This window comes from Thrips palmi, unplaced genomic scaffold, assembly GCF_012932325.1.
Source record: "Thrips palmi isolate BJ-2018 unplaced genomic scaffold, TpBJ-2018v1 HiC_scaffold_16, whole genome shotgun sequence".
In the NCBI taxonomy this organism is placed as follows: Eukaryota; Metazoa; Arthropoda; class Insecta; order Thysanoptera; family Thripidae; genus Thrips; species Thrips palmi.
In genome coordinates this window covers 1,312,885-1,328,607 of record NW_023144625.1, presented here as the reverse complement: position 1 = coordinate 1,328,607, position 15,723 = coordinate 1,312,885, and the positions used below count along the sequence as shown (strand labels likewise).

Here is a 15,723-nt window from a genome sequence, read left to right as displayed (position 1 = left end):
ATGTTGCCGGTGACGGGGACCCGATTGCGGCACAGTTTCGGAAATGTCTCGACCAGACCTACCAATGGGGCGAATAAAAAATTTTAGTCGGTCGGTCCCTTTTTTTTAAAGCTTGAGTGGATTTTGTTGAATTTAGACCTATGTAATCGTTTTTGAGGATGTTGCCGGTGACGGGTAGGCGGTTGTGGCACAGTTACGGAAATGTCTCGACCGGACCTACCGATAGGGCGAATAAAATTTTTAATCGGTCGGTCCCCTTTTAAGAAGATTGAGTGGATTTTGTTGAATTAAGGTTTATTTTTATAAATTTTTAAATTGTTTTTAGATCGTTGCCGGTGACGGGGACTAGATTGCGGCACAGTTTTGGAAATGTCTTGACCAGACCTACCGATAGGGCGAATAAAAATTTTCAGTCGGTCGGTCCCCTTTTTTGAAGATTGAGTGGATTTTGTTGAATTTAGGCCTATTTTTATATATTTTTATATCGTTTTTAGGATGTGGCCGGTGACGGGGACCAGATTGCGGCACAGTTTTGGAAATGTCTCACCCAGACCTACCGATAGGGCGAATAAAAATTTTTAGTAGGGGTGGTCGAATGTACACTTTTTTCGAAATCTCAAAAGTTAGATGGCGCATTTTGTAGTATGTTTCTGCTGATTCCGAATATGGTACTTGTTTTGAGAAAGGATAAAACTGAGGGCGCTACCAGCCTTTTAAGTTTTGAAAAATGGCTCAAAATGCAAACTTTTAAAATTTTACTTTTTCTCCGTTTGAAAATCACAGTACATTTTCGGAATCGGCAGAGAGAATGCAACAAAATGCGCAATCTAATTTTTGCATAAATTTTGCAAAATCGACATTTTGAGAAAAGTTCGCTCTTAAGGGGTGGTCAAAAAGACTATTTTCGTCAAAATATCCATTTTGCAAAAATTATGCAAAAGTAAGATGGCGCATCTTTTGCATTCTCTCTGCCGATTCCGAAATGTACTGTGATTTTCAAACGGAGAAAAAGTAAATTTTAAAAGTTCGCATTTTAAGCCATTTTTCAAACTTAAAAGGCTGGTAGCGCCCTCAGTTTGACTCCTTTCTCAAAACCAGTACATATTCGGAATCAGCAGAAAAAATACTACAAAATGCGCCATCTAACTTTTGAGATTTCGAAAAAAGTGTACATTCGACCACCCCTAATTTTTAGTCGGTCGGTCCCCTTTTTCGAAGATTGAGTGGGTTTGCTCGGAAACGGTGAGGAATTTGGTCCCCTTTTTTGAAGATTAAGTAGGTTTGCTCGGAAACGGTGAGAAATTCTCGACTTTTTGGATTTTTTCCAATTTTCCCATAAAATTTGGAATCGAATGGAAAAAACAAATTTGGTATGCAGCCTCCTTGGGAGACCCTAAGAACCACCCGGTTGCAGCAAATCCGATCCGAGCCCCGGGGGCGCTGCTGCAGGTGCATCATGGTCTACATGGGGTCGAGGAGGATTTCGGCAACGGATACAGCTAGCAGGGCATATAGGGGTATTGTTAGAATCGGGGCGACGAGAAAAAACCAATGGTGCCAGATTCAAGCAAATCGGAGAAGTTTGGACCCGGGTTCAAATCCCAGTGGGGTATATTTTGAAAAATCTTTTTGGCCCGTCCCGTTTGTAAAAAAATGACGCAGGGACGGGCATAAAGTATGATCCTTGCTGTGCGTCCGTTCGTTCGTTCGTTCGTTCGTTCGTTCGTCCGTCCGTCCGAGGACTTCCCGTGGTCCGATCTTGACCAAATTTTATATGCAGCCTCCTTGGGTGACCCTAAAAACCGCCCGGTGGCAGCAAATCCGATCCGAGCCCCGGAGGCGCTGCTGCAGGTGCATCATGGTCTACATGGGGTCGAATCGGGTCGCATGGGATTTCGGCAACTGATAAAGCTAGCAGGACATGAAGGGGTAGTGTATTTTTGCAATCAGGGCGACGAGAAAAAACCAACGGTGCCAGTTTGTAGTGAATCGGAGAAGTTTGGACCCGGGTTCAAATCCCAGTGGGGTATATTTGCAACAGTCTTTTTACTCGAGTTTTTGCATTGTTTTTGATGTTTTTGAAGGTGCTGATGACGAAAATGACATATATTTAGACCCCAAACTGAGGTTCAAATCCCGTTAGGGTTAAACATTAGCAAAATTTACACATTTCTAAATGTACGGGACGGGCCAAAGTTGCCGATTTATATCGCTACTTTTCCTGTTATTCCATTTGGACTTTTTCGCGTCGAAAGTGGTGTTTCCGCCCACTGTGCTGCGCGTCTCCTCTCACCACGGTTACCTGCTGCAAGCTTCACTGTGTGACAGAAAATCTCCTTTACATCACAATCTTTACATTGGCAAGCCCCTGTCCCTTCCCAGGCTGCCAGAACCTGCAGCGCGCCAGCGTGCTACGAGAAAAGCGAAGCTTAGTCAACAAAACGTAGTTTCCAGAGATGTCTCTGGCGACAGTTAATTCGTGAATCTCCTAAAACTTCCTTTTCCCTGTCTTTAAATACTTTTTTTTATTTTCAGCCTAACTGCTTCGGACTTAACCGTCAGGGCTGGCGAGTGGGACTTTAAGTCAGAGATCGAGCCCTACAACCACCAGGATAGAGGCGTAAAGAAAATTACTATCCATCCCAAATTTGACAAAAGCGAATTATTTTACAACGTGGCTCTGCTGATGTTGAATGAGCCCATGCCCAGCAACCGTCATATCGCTTCTGCCTGTTTACCTCAAGCAACTGACAACTTTGAAAACAAACACTGTATTGTTACCGGCTGGGGACAAGATGCAGGTAAATGGAAGCTACTCGTATTTCATCATTTTAGGCCATCCATTAAGTGCGTCGTGATAGCATGACAAAACCTCTGCTATTGGATCCGATTTGTTGGCTAAGCGATAGCGAAGCCCGTTACTCAGGTGGGGTTGAAACGTTTTTCCTGTCTGCGTGCGTGCGTGCGTGTGTGCGTGCGCGTGTGTCCGCACTACTCCTCCTGAACGGCTCGGCCGATCTCGGTGAGATTTTGCACGCTTTTTGGGTATGTCCTTGGCTCGGCACACGCGAAAATTCACTATCCTAGCTCAATTGGTTCAGTTTTTACAGCCGAAAAACACCTAAAAAACGGCGAAAAATCGAGTTTTCTGCAGGCAGATTGCTTCCGTTTCGGAGAAAGGGGGGTTTGGGGGGGGCTCCTCCCCCAGCCTCGACAAGTTAAAAAGTTACAAGGGTCAAGATCTGTAGATAAAGCAACTTTATCTAAAATGAAGGGGGGTCTGGGGGGCTCCGCCCCCCAGCAAGCAACAAGTTAGAAAAATCGACGATGGACAAGCCCTTGCCTGCCGAAGGCAGGCTAGCGCCGCAGGCCAAGGTAGGTACGCCAGGCGCGGATTGGAGAAACAGGCAGCGAGACATCGATCAGCCTGTTACGACAAGACGCGGTCTGGCGTAAACCTACCTTGTTTGTATGTATGGAAGATAGAAATTGAGTAGACAGTGTCCAGGAGCATGGATCGTTGGAACAAAACGTAAAAACTGAAAAAAAAAATTCCAAATTTCTTGGAAAGATGTCTAGTGTTCCGAAGAATTCATCGCCGTCAAAACATTTACAACTATCCTTAAAATTCCGATAATTTCTTAAGATGATGTCTCCGTCCCCGCAAAGAACAGTAATGACAAACGTTGTTTTTTTTCTCAGCCACAGCAGCCAATGCAGACGGACCATTATCAGACGTCCTCAAGGCCGTTAACTTGGAAGTGTTACCACATCATGAATGTGATGCCAAGCTTAAAAGAACTCCGCTGGGCATGGCCTACCAACTCCATGGCAGTTTCATTTGTGCTGGAGGCGAAGAAAAGAAAGACGCATGTGAAGTAAGTACGACCCCATACGGTTGGTTTAGCGGTACTAAAGTCCTAAAATCCTATTTATGAAAGAATTGCGCTTTTTCTGAAACAAACAGAAAAAGACCAACTTAAACAGACATTGCCGCCTTTTTTAAATGTCTGATTACTTAAAGATGGTTGAAGAATTTAAGAAAAGATAAAAATCCAATTACGTTTATGTTTATTCATCAATACTTCACATAAACCACTGATACAACACTGACTAAACCGGATCCAGTCAGTAGAACCAACATACTTTACAATAAGAGGAATTGAAAAACATACTTTTGTGAAATCTATACCAGCACACCTGGTTGTCACGGGAACAATCTACGATTTTTTGTTTTGTTTTCAGAGAAGTTAAGGGGGGACATCACTCAAAAAACAGTGCTTTTGTAAAAAAAAGTCATAAAAACCAAACGGGAAGAAAACAATTGTTCATATTCTAACAGATAAGGAATAAAAAAACACAAAGTCAATCCGCCAGGGCAGTACAGCGCTTTCGTTGAAAATACATTTTTGAGTGTTAGGTTAGGCCATTTCGCACTGTTGCAGCGCTGGACGCCAAACGGTTTGACCTAGGACAACGAAATTTGATGACTGCCTTCCTAAAATGTCTGGCTATGGTGGGTACCTCATTCACATTTAAAAAATCGTTTAAAGTTTTTTTTTGTAACATACCAAAAAATGTTCAATTTTTTTGGTGAAAACAGTTTAATTTTGAACTTTAAAAAAAATTGACCAATGCAAATTTCTTTGCTACCCACCATTGCAGCATGTCGTAGGAGATTCTATGCTAAATCTCCCCGCTGTAGCTCAAAAACTGCGGCCTAGACGCCTGCAACCGTTTGCACTTTCATGTTCCGAGAAAAACGCGATCAAAGTTGGGGAAACTGCGCTTTTCCTCTGTGCATGATTGCGCCCCACAACCTCCTAAATCTGCAATTTTTTGAATTTCGGAATGCGGTTTTCAGCATTTGACGCACAAAAGAATGGTCTACAATATTAACTAATAAAAAAAGGTGCAATTTTTGATCATTTTCGAGTGATGTCCCCCCTAAAAGGACTAACAGATGTTTTTATTGGTCGAATAGATCAGAAGTGGGACATTCTTTGTAAATCCAACGACGGTTTGGAATCGAGGTCCTCGGATTTCAACCTAAGTGGTATCAATAGATTTAGCATCAGCCCCTGACTCACCACGTAATTAAAAAAAAATTCCTTTGGTTTAGTTTCAGCACCAGTTTTATAGTTTTAAAGTTTTAGAAAAGTGAAAACAATTTTTTCTTTTTCAAAACACTGGTGTAAATTCATTCAAGAAGTCACTCAGGAAAATTAACTCAGAAAATTGTCTGAGTGACAAATCCTGAGTCATTTTCGCGCACCTCTGAGTGATTTTTCCTGAGTGACCCTTTTTGAATGATGTATCCTGAGTGGCCTATTTCTGAGTGGCTTTCTCTGAGTGAACCATTTCTGAGTGGCAATTTTCTGACTTTGCCAAAAAGTCAAAAATATTACTGATACGAACAAAGGAAGAACTTCCTCCCGAAGTCGAAATCAAGTCCGACTCGAATCTGAGGTCCGTTTTGCGATAGCTCCCCTTCGGCTTTTGAAATGCCGGTAAATATGGTCCGATTTCCACGAAATAAAAACTGCCCTTGTCAATTGCCGAGGACATGCCACCTTCCAAAATTGAACCAAAAATTCCGTCAACTTCCTGTTTTATGGGCATAGAGATTTTCTGAATGGCACGTTTCCTGAGTGTCCCAGCCTGAGTGTCGTTCATAAGTCAACACCATTCAGGAATTCCCTGAGTGACACTCAGATTTCTGAATGGCATTCAGACTTCAGAGAACCATTCAGAAATTTTCTGAGTGGCATTCAGACTTCAGAAAACCAGTCAGAATTTTCTGAATGCCATTCAGAACTCAAAAACCACTCAGAATTTTCTGAATGCCATTCAGAATTGAGAAAATCATACAGGAAATCCTGAATGAATTTACACTAGTGAAATGTTAAAGGTGTTCCTGAGGGTTAGGGAATGTGGGAATCGCATTAAAAGTTGTTTAAAAACCATCTGGGAGGTCTAAAGGGTAGTAAAAATGGTGAATTTTGGTGAAAATTTGACAAATTTCACCGTTCTAAAAATACGTCATCATGGGAGCGTTCACAAATTACGTAAGGGTCTTGAGGGGGTGGGGGGGCGGGCAATCGGGCAATGTGGGGGTTGGGGGGTCTAGAGCAAGCCTTATGTAAGGTTTCTGAAACGCGCTAAATTGGGTTAAAAGCGGTTAAAAGTGGGAATTTATTTTGATATGCCCTATGTTTGCGAAGATTTTATTGTGGCCAAATGCCCTTTTATTTATTATAAGTTATCAACCCATGCTTTTGCAATAAAAGCAGTTCCATCTTTAATCAGAAATCTGATTGATTTCTGCCTTCAAAACCGCTGTCTTACGCTCTCTTATCTCGTCATATGCACAAAACCCGTAAAAAAAAACGTTTCGGTTTTTTTGGGGAATTATTGGCGAAAACCTTACGTAAATGGGGGGTGGGTCTCGTAAACCTTACTTGGCCTTACATGGGGGTACAGGGGGGTGAAAAAGTCCCCAAATCGCCTTTACGTAATTTGTGAACGCTCCCCATGGATTTTGGCAAAACTTCTTTTTCTCTCATTCTCTACTATTGGTACATACTCTAGGGTGACCCACGAATTTTTGTTTTATGAAAGATATCGATGAGCGCCGTTCAGATTCTGAAAGAGGGTCACAAAACACAAAGATCGGTGCAAAGCAAACTTTTTTTGGACAATATTTACCTCCCGCTCAACGCCCCTGAGTATTTGGTCTCAAGAGGTACACGCACCAATACACGGTTAGCAGCGCCAAATCTCGAGTTTTCAACCGATTTTTGACTTCTTTACGCGCATTTCCTTCATATACTGCGTGGAATGCATTGCTGTTTAGTGGAACTACGTTCAACGTACTGCCTACTATCCAGGGGCGCCAAAATCAGGTTTTTTTTACCAAGTTTTAGAGTTTTTTTGCCAGTTTTGAGGGTGTTCCCGCCATCGGATCGCGTTCGTAGTGCCACCATTCGATGCGCCGGATGAAATACGTTCCAAAACACAGCCTAAAACCACGATCGGACTGTATGCCTAGCTGCCAGGGGCATAAAATGAATTTTAAAGTTAATTTTAACGTTGTTTTTTTAGCTTACAGGATGTTTCCATCTTCGGATCAGATTTCTAGGACCGCGAATAGACGCACCGGCCCAAATTAGCTTTAAGAAGGTGCCGAAAGAACCGAACAACTGGATTTCCTAATGTACATGGGCACAAAACGTTAAAATTAATCAAAGAAACACCTAAAAATGTGGAAATTACAATATTTTTTTTTGCGCAGCTATGGCTGAATCCGAGCCGGTCCAACATGATAACTGCCAATTAATGTAAAAGATAAAGGAGTAATAAAAAGAAATCGGATTTGCCTCATAGCGGATTAAAAGGAGTTTATTTCAACACAATCGGTAAAAATATTCCATGAAACTTTATCGCTTTTGGTCAAATTTGACATTTCCGTGATATTTGGTAGTTCTGTAACTGTTTATACTTAAGTGAGTTTTTTCACAATTTTTCAACATGTTTCCTCGAAATTATCGAGGTGGACTATTTTTGTTCCCTAGGTGGCGTAATTAGAACAGTTTCGAACTAGCAAATCTGCTATGAGGCCAATCCGATGTGTTCTTATTACTCCTTTATCCTTAACAGTTATTGACAGTTATCATGTTGGAGCGGCTCGACGCACATCGGGCGGAATGACCGCTTTCGACAAGAAAAAGTCCGAGTTCCAAATATTTTCCTTACGTGTCCAAACGAATTTTCCTGACTGAAAAAATCACGTTTCGTTCACTACAGATACCGCCACACAGTGGCCGGAATGACCGCTTTCGACATGAAAAACGTCGCGATAGGTGCATAAAAATTCGACGGGCATAGCATGATCCCTGCTGTGCGTTCGTCCGTCCGTTCGTTCGTTCGTCCGAGGACTTCCCGCGGTCCGATCTTGACCACATTTGGTATGCAGCCTCCTTGGGTGACCCTAAGAACCGCCTGGTGGCAGCAAACCCGATCCGAGCCCCGGGGCCGCTGCTGCAGGTGCATGATGGTCTACATGAGGTCAAGGAGGATCTCGGCAACGGATGCAGCTAGAAGGGCTTGTAGGGGTATTTTTGGAATCGGGGGTGACGAGAAAACACGAATGGGGCCAGTTTAGAGCGAATCGGAGAAGTTTGGACCCGGGTTCAAATCCCAGTGGGGAATATTTTGAAAATTCTTTTTATTCGAGTTTTTGCATTGTTCCTGATGTTTTTGAGGGTGCTGATGACGAAAACTACATTTATTTTAACCCCAGACTCAGGTTTAATATCCGTCAGGGTCAAACATAGGCGAAATTTGTACGTTTCTTAATGTACGGGACGGGCCAAAGTTGCCGATGAATATCGTATGAGGAGTAAGAGCCCCCGCGAGGTAGGCAACCAGGGGGAGTCGAAATCTCAAGAACCGTTCGTCCTACGGAACAAGTAATGGAGGCAAAAATGTTCCTCGCGAAAAATAAGGGGTAGCGTACGCTTTGATGAGGTATCTCGGAAGTCGTCTTGTACTCCAATCAAGCAACGGAAAGAAAAAGTAGCGAACATTCCGCCGCTTTCTAGAGAGAGAAAGCTGAAAGCTCGAGAACGGCGGGTCGCATCGAGACAGGACCAAGTTCAGCAGATAGAAGATTAAATTCGAGGGGCAGCGTACGCTTTGATGACCCATCTAAGACGCATCCTTCTTGGTGAAAGTGCAATCGGTGAGTCGCGGGTGCTGGCCGGACGGCGTGGCATTTTCCTCCACCCACTCACTGCAGGCCTTATGGGAAATGAGTTTTCCGCGTTTAGCTGGCAAAAGGTTGAGAAAAAGTAAATTCTAATATTATTTTTGCTTTCCAATTATTGAAATGACGAATCGTTTGACACGGAACATAAGCGTCGCGCAGTCAGTCATCTTGCGAAAGGGGGTATTTTTTTATGGACTCGCTCCGCTCGATTTGGAGCTCCCCCAGCTACCACGACCCGAAATTTTGAGAACCGTTTCGTTGACAAAAAAATGTCATAAAAGCAAAAACGTTCCTCGTGTTAAAAAGGCAGATCGTACGCAGTGATGACGCACTTCCAAAGTCATCTTCTTCGAGAAATCTGCGTCAAAATCAAAAACCAAGAAAATTAAGTCCTTTTTGAACCACAAGAGGAAAAAATCTCGAGAGTGGGACGTCCGATCGAGACGAGAGATGGCTCAAAGGATAGGAAATTAAATTTGAGGGATGCCGTACGCTTTGATGACCTATCAAGGACCTGCCTTCTTGGTGAAAAATCCATCGGCGTCCCTGGGTGACAAATTTTCTGCCGTTTTTGAAGGACAAAAAGTTGAAATCCCGAGAATGGGATGTCGGTCTGAGACGAGGGATGGTTCGAAAGATAGGAAATTAAATTTGAGGGTTAGCACACGCTTTGATGACCTATCTAGGACGTATCCTTCTTAGTGAAAGTTCGATCGGCGTCCTTGCGCGGCGGGGAATCGCACCTCACATGCGCAACACAGCCCTTATGGGGATTGGGTTTTTCGGGTTTTTTGAAGGGCAAGGGGCGAGAAATTGTCTCATTTAAGATATTTTCGCCCCCCAATTGTCATAGAGATGAATCGAATGGTGTTTGAACGAAGAAAATCGGTCAGGCGGTTCTGGTTGTGCGTTTTTATCGCCAGTCAGTCAGTCAGTCAGTCATCTTCCGGTTCTGGGGTATTTTTGATAGGCTCGCGCCTCGCGCTCGGTGGGGGGGGGGGGGGCATTCTTTATGGACACTCTGTAGCGTTAAGCGAAAGGGTTGCACTAGCGCAGCGTCGTTACGCGCGAGGAATTCGTTCGCGCGACGCCCGTTGTTGCACCCTCGCTTAGAGGAGCATGCGGTGCTGCCGTAGGCTGCACAGAGAAACCGCGCTCGCGACCTCTTCTGCCCCCTTCACCAGGAGCAGCTCCAGACAAAAAAAACACTTGGCCAGGGACCCCCTCAGATCTGGGCTCCCTCCCTTTTTTTTGGCCCTAGTGAATACGAATTGCCGAAACACAAACGGGCCGGATCCAACCCAATTGGTTTTTTGGTAGAGGTAAAACCCCTTTAAAAAATGGCTGTTTTTTAGGGTTTGGGGCTTTTTGGGATCCTGGGAAACCCGCTCGCCAAAAAATCTACCAAAGGGCGTTTCCGAAAGAAAAAAGTGCGCTCTTTTGAATGCCGGGGCGCGCAAGGCTTTTCGGCGCGAGTTTGGACGCTACGGGGTCTCAAAGTTTCTCAATTTCACTATTTTTTCTAAAAATTTGAGCGTATCAGGGGCCCTTCGAAGCAGACCCGGGGATTTCGCTCCTCTTTGGCTTAAATGGGCCTACCATAGTCAAACCCCCCAAAAAAATTTTAGCCATCTCGGGCAATTATTAGAGGAGCTGTGAACAATTTTAAGTTTTTGGGGCATTTTCCACTGAACTTGGGGGAGTTTTGGGTCCAAAAAAATTTTCTTCATCTATCTCTATTTGATCAGCACCTCTTGAAACGTATTTTTAACATGGTGCCTTCAAACATTTTTTTCGAGGAAAGTTGTCATTAGAACTATACTCAAGAAAAAGACACCATTTTCCTCGAAAAAATGTTTTAAGGCACCATGTTTAAAAGACGTTTCAAGAGGTGCTGATCACAGAGATAGGTGAAAAAAATATTTTTTCTGGACCCAAAACTACCTCAGTTCAGTGGTAAAATGACCCGGCATTCAAAAGAGCGCACTTTTTTCTTTCGGAAACGACACTTTGGTAGATTTTTTGGCGAGCAGGTTCCAGGATCCCAAAAACCCCCAAAACCCTCAAAAACAGCCATTTTGGGGGTTTTTGACCTCTACCAAAAACCCAATCGGTGTTAAATCGGCCCAATTTGTGTTCGGCAATTCGTATTCACTAGAGGAACCAAAAAAACCGGGAGAGAGCCAGATCTGAGGGTGTCCCCAGCCAAGTGTTTTTTTTTTGTCCGGAGCTGCTCTATGTCTACGGCTGAAATCGGCCGGGGGGTTTAGGCTTTGGCTTTTGATCGCCAGTCAGTCACTCATTTACTCACTCAGTCATCTCGCGGGCTCCGGGGACTTTAGTAAGATAAATTTGCAGGCCCGTTTCTGGTAACTAGTACATGCAGCACATCGTGGTGAAGCTTACACTCTAAATCATGAGTTACTGAATGCATAGCTTTTGCGCAGGATTGACCGATTGAACATGCGCGCTAAACGCACAAAGACAGAGGGTGCTCCAGGGCGCTCCAACAAAATCTGCTTTGGGGCTAGAGGCGCTTTTTCCTCTTTCTGCCTTCCTGGCACGGTAAGGTCCCGAAAGTGGATGATTCGATAATATATTTATGTTTGAGAAACTTATAAGAATGTAAAACTGCGATACCGAAAATAAAAGCTCTAACACAGTGGCCGCATATTGGGTTTCAAGTATGGAATCAGGAAGATTCCTAGAAGCAGATTTGTGTTTTGCGCACCCAAGAAAACATATGTTCTTGTTGGTTTGACGCGAAGCAGCTATCCATAGGACCTATCGTAAAATACGGCCAATTTCAATTACTAAGAATTTTTCGAACACTCTTAAAAAATGCTTCTGAAATTTCATAACCTGGTTTTGGACCTATTTGTAGAACTATTGCTCTTAAATTTCATATCCACATAGATCTTAAATTTCATAACTAGCTGTTCTTAAATATCATAAGTGCTTTATGAAACGTAAGAACTCTATTATTTATTTTCAGAAGCAATGTGTTATGAAAACTTATATCCGGTTCTTAATCTCCACAACCAATGCTATGAAACATATCCCGTTCTGAACTTTTATGTTACAAATACTGAAATCTCGGACAGGTTTCATTTCTTTTCACACTCAATATCTTGCAGCACTTATGCATCGTAGCGCGCCATTTCGCGCTACTAAAGCGGAGTTTCACTTTTCTCCGAGAGCTACGCACAAGGAACATCACAGTTATACATGAGAGCAATTAACTTCAGTCGACGTGGTAAACAGCGCAGCAGCGTGTTAGGTTTAGATGAACACTTTGTGGAAACTCGATCGATAAGAAAAATACTTTAGGAACAAAGATGAGAGAGGAGAGGCGAATAGAGTATTCTAGTCGTCGCCGATCGAAGAACAAGAAGAAGAACAAAGCCGGAACTGGCCCCGGCAACATAACCTCCCAGACTTCTCTGAGTGGGCTAGTTTCTGAGTTTTCTGTGACGAATCTCTTTCAAAAGCACTTTCGTTTGTTTCAAACACTTTCTGACTCAGGAAATAAAAATATTTGTCGACATTTCTCGTTGAAACTGGGCTTGATACCTACTCCGTTTCTTCCCGGCTTCTGGTTTTGTTCTTCTTTATGTTCTTCGATCGGCGACGACTAGAATGCTCTATCGAAATAATACGCCACCCACACGTTCATCGCCCGTCCCTGCAGTTTAAAAGATGGAATATCAGCATTCAGTTACGCCGCTTGTAACGAAAACAAGTCATGTTTCCGGAGATCGCCAATCTAGCTTCAAACTCTTGAAACACGAGTGGTGACTGTTGGGCACCACGGGCAACACTTCAACTGCACTATACGCACTGCGCCGAAATAACACTAAACGGTCCAGCGAAACTAAATTGATGGCGCGACTGACTAGCTCTCGGACCCGGACGTGATGTGCACAGCTCTGGAGACACAGACACACTAAAAATGACGCAGCCTCTCCAATCCGGAGTGGCCGAGGGATTTCGCGACCCTTCGGCCGGTGCAGGTAGCCTCGGCCGGCCGGCGAGCGGTGATTTTCCGGGAAAGCAGCGCCCGAGCGCCGGCTCGGCTCACCCTGCCCGGCTCGGCTGGCCACCGACGGGGCGGCTCGGCTCGGCCCGGCACGGCCCGGCGTGTATACACTGTTTGAACTAACTGAAGCATGCCTGCAAGCACGCTCTGGTTAGCGCATGCCCGCCAAGCATGCACTTACAGACAACTCCCTGTCTCTTATGCACTAGATGTAGTAAGCGGGTAAATGGCATGTATGCACTAGTAAGTGCATGCTTGCCGGGCATGCTTCAATTTGTGCATACAATGTAAGCTTATCGATTTGTATTTGCGGCCATCAGGATTCCTATCTAATCGGTTTGAAAAATGTGAACCCTTGCCGAAAAAAGAGAACTTTACCAATTGATTTAAGGTTATTGTATAGTGAAAAAAGTGACTATGTAACATTTTAAAAATACTTGTGTCAGATGTCTCAATTTTTGGGTAAAAGTTTCTTACTGTTGCATAAACTCATACACTGGGAATAGGGCCCTACCTCAGAATAGTTTCTGAGTTATAAATGTTTACGTTAACTTTTAGTAATTTCTCTCAAATTCTCCTCACGACAAAGTAAAAGCTACCCATCCTTCAGATTCTGGCAATTATGTTTATTTTTGCATTGAAAAAAAGATGCTGTTGGCTTTGTTTAATATCTCGCTTAGTTTTCTTGTAAAACCGAATACATGACAAAAATGAGGCAAAATCTCTCAAATTTCAAGGGGCCTAGTAAAATACCGTTTACAGCCTCTTCTGGACTGATATATGTATTCAAATGCACCAACGCATTCTTTTTCTTATGTCTTTGAATGTTGAATGCCAGAATCTGAGGTTTGCGTACTTTTTTCTTTGTCGTAAGGGAAATTTTGAGGGAAACGACTCAAAGTTTACGTAAACCTCCATAGCTCATAATCTAATGGGAGTTGGAGCCCCCAACTTTGAGAGTAAATTCATCTAACAGAGGTTGGATTTTGACCACAAAAAGAACTTCCTGTGACAAATGTTTCTGTTGCATGCTTTTTTCACTTCACAGTATCCATAAACACAGACAAGGGACTTGGCAGCAGAACGCAAAGGATTAAAATTTTCAGATCCCCTACTCTAAAATTGGCAATTCTCAAAGCGAAAATCTAGATTTTAAGAACCGGAGTTATAAGTTACCCTGTTCTAAAAAATTATAACCAGTTATTCTTAAAATCCATAGCCCAAATCTTAAAATTCATTACAGGATCTTAAATTTTATAAGAATGTTATGAAAATAGAGGTTTAGAACGTGATTATGAAATTTAAGACCTATTTGAATATGAAATTTCATAACTTTTTTTAGAGTGAAATATATAATTATTGGGACGATTTAGGACGGGGACCACTTGGGTTGGGACGGGATAACCCCGGGACGTATTGTGCCGGGTACGAGTCGGTCGGGACGAGCTGTCCTAGACCCAAGAAAAAAAAGTAGAAAAGCAGCATATAAGCACAACATTCCGTTAGCGCTTGGGCCCACGGTTACGGTTTTTGCTGTAAATGCGTTCAAAACCTTTTAAAAACAAACTTTTTGAGTTTTGGTCATCTATGTGTGCGTATGTAGCTAAGTTATTGGTGCGAGGCGCTTCCCTTACATGTGTATTTACATGTCCTGGCGATAACTATTCCGCATACGACTGCAACACGAAACGCAAGGCGACCAACACCACAAAAACGTGCCAAATTGATAAGTTTTGGGGTGAATCGCTTCTGGTGTGCACCATTCAAAATGAAAAAAAAAAACAATAGTGCGATTGTTTTTCTTTTTAAATATTCTGTTTGTCTTCGTAAAAAAAATGATTTCATGCGGTTAAGAAGTTAATACTCAGAATTTTGAGCATTTTTTAATTTTGCACTTTTTGTCAATTCTGTCATTTTTCTTCTAATTTTGTTATTTTTCTCATTATTTTAGCATTATAAATCCTACTTTTATTGGAGCACCTTTTCCTTTTAGGTGGTCTTTGCCCATTGCCTACAGATGATTCAGTTCAATTCTGGTAGCATTTGGTCGCACGGGACGCCTGCCGGGACTTATTCCCCCGAAAATCGCATTTTAAACCACTGTGCACAGGAGGTGGATTTACGAGCAAACCCCTTGTGATGCAGTCAATTACATATTTTTCTGACTTGTTTCTTTCCAGGGAGATGGTGGTTCTCCTTTGGTTTGCCCAACGAATGAATCAGGATCCCGCTACGCTGTGGTCGGGCTGGTGTCCTGGGGCATTGGGTGTGGAATAAAGGACCGCCCTGGAGTTTACACCAATGTACCATTTCTGCGAGATTGGATAAACGAAGAATTGAAAAAATTCTGATTGTGTCAAGTACTGTATGCAGCTATATGAGCTAAGAACACTGTTTTTAATAAATGTTTGAAAATTCAGACACAACAATGTTATATATTACTAACAGACTTGTGGCCTGAAAATAAAGGCCAATTTAGTGGTCTCAAATTTCGGAACGGGAGAGTCTTACATTTAAGATTTTGTGGTCTATAAATTCAGACTTATATGCTGATTGCAAACATTTACATCTGTGACATATGACATGAAAAATTGGAACTATCTACATGTAAGGAGTCTAACGCAAAGTAAAACATAAAGTAAAAACTGTATTGAGAGAAATGATCCCCCTGAGTTCGCCTCCCTGGGTGTCGAAAGGCCGGTCGATGGGCCGGTCGAAAAACCAGTGGAAATGGCGACACGGAACCATCCGCGAATGGTAACTTAAAATGTCAATTGTTCAACTCACAACCCTATTACAGACACAAATATTGCAACAGAGGATGTTTCCCATTTTTGCTGATTTCATATTGGGGAATTTTCGCGGCAAAGGCCTTTAAAACAGAAGGAGGCCAATTTTACGACATCTGCGCCAT

General features: G+C 42.9%; 1 protein-coding gene across 1 annotated transcript in view; it reads left to right on the top strand.

The window, feature by feature from the left end:
• Positions 1 to 15,238, top strand: part of LOC117642062 (phenoloxidase-activating factor 2-like) — a gene marked incomplete at its 5' end in the record, with an annotated part of 28,306 nt that extends 13,068 nt beyond the window's left edge. The window contains 3 exon segments of the mRNA XM_034379869.1: positions 2,536 to 2,801; positions 3,703 to 3,878; positions 14,990 to 15,238. Of these exon segments, the coding sequence (XP_034235760.1) occupies positions 2,536 to 2,801; positions 3,703 to 3,878; positions 14,990 to 15,160 (613 nt within the window).
• Between the last annotated feature and the right edge of the window lie 485 nt (positions 15,239 to 15,723).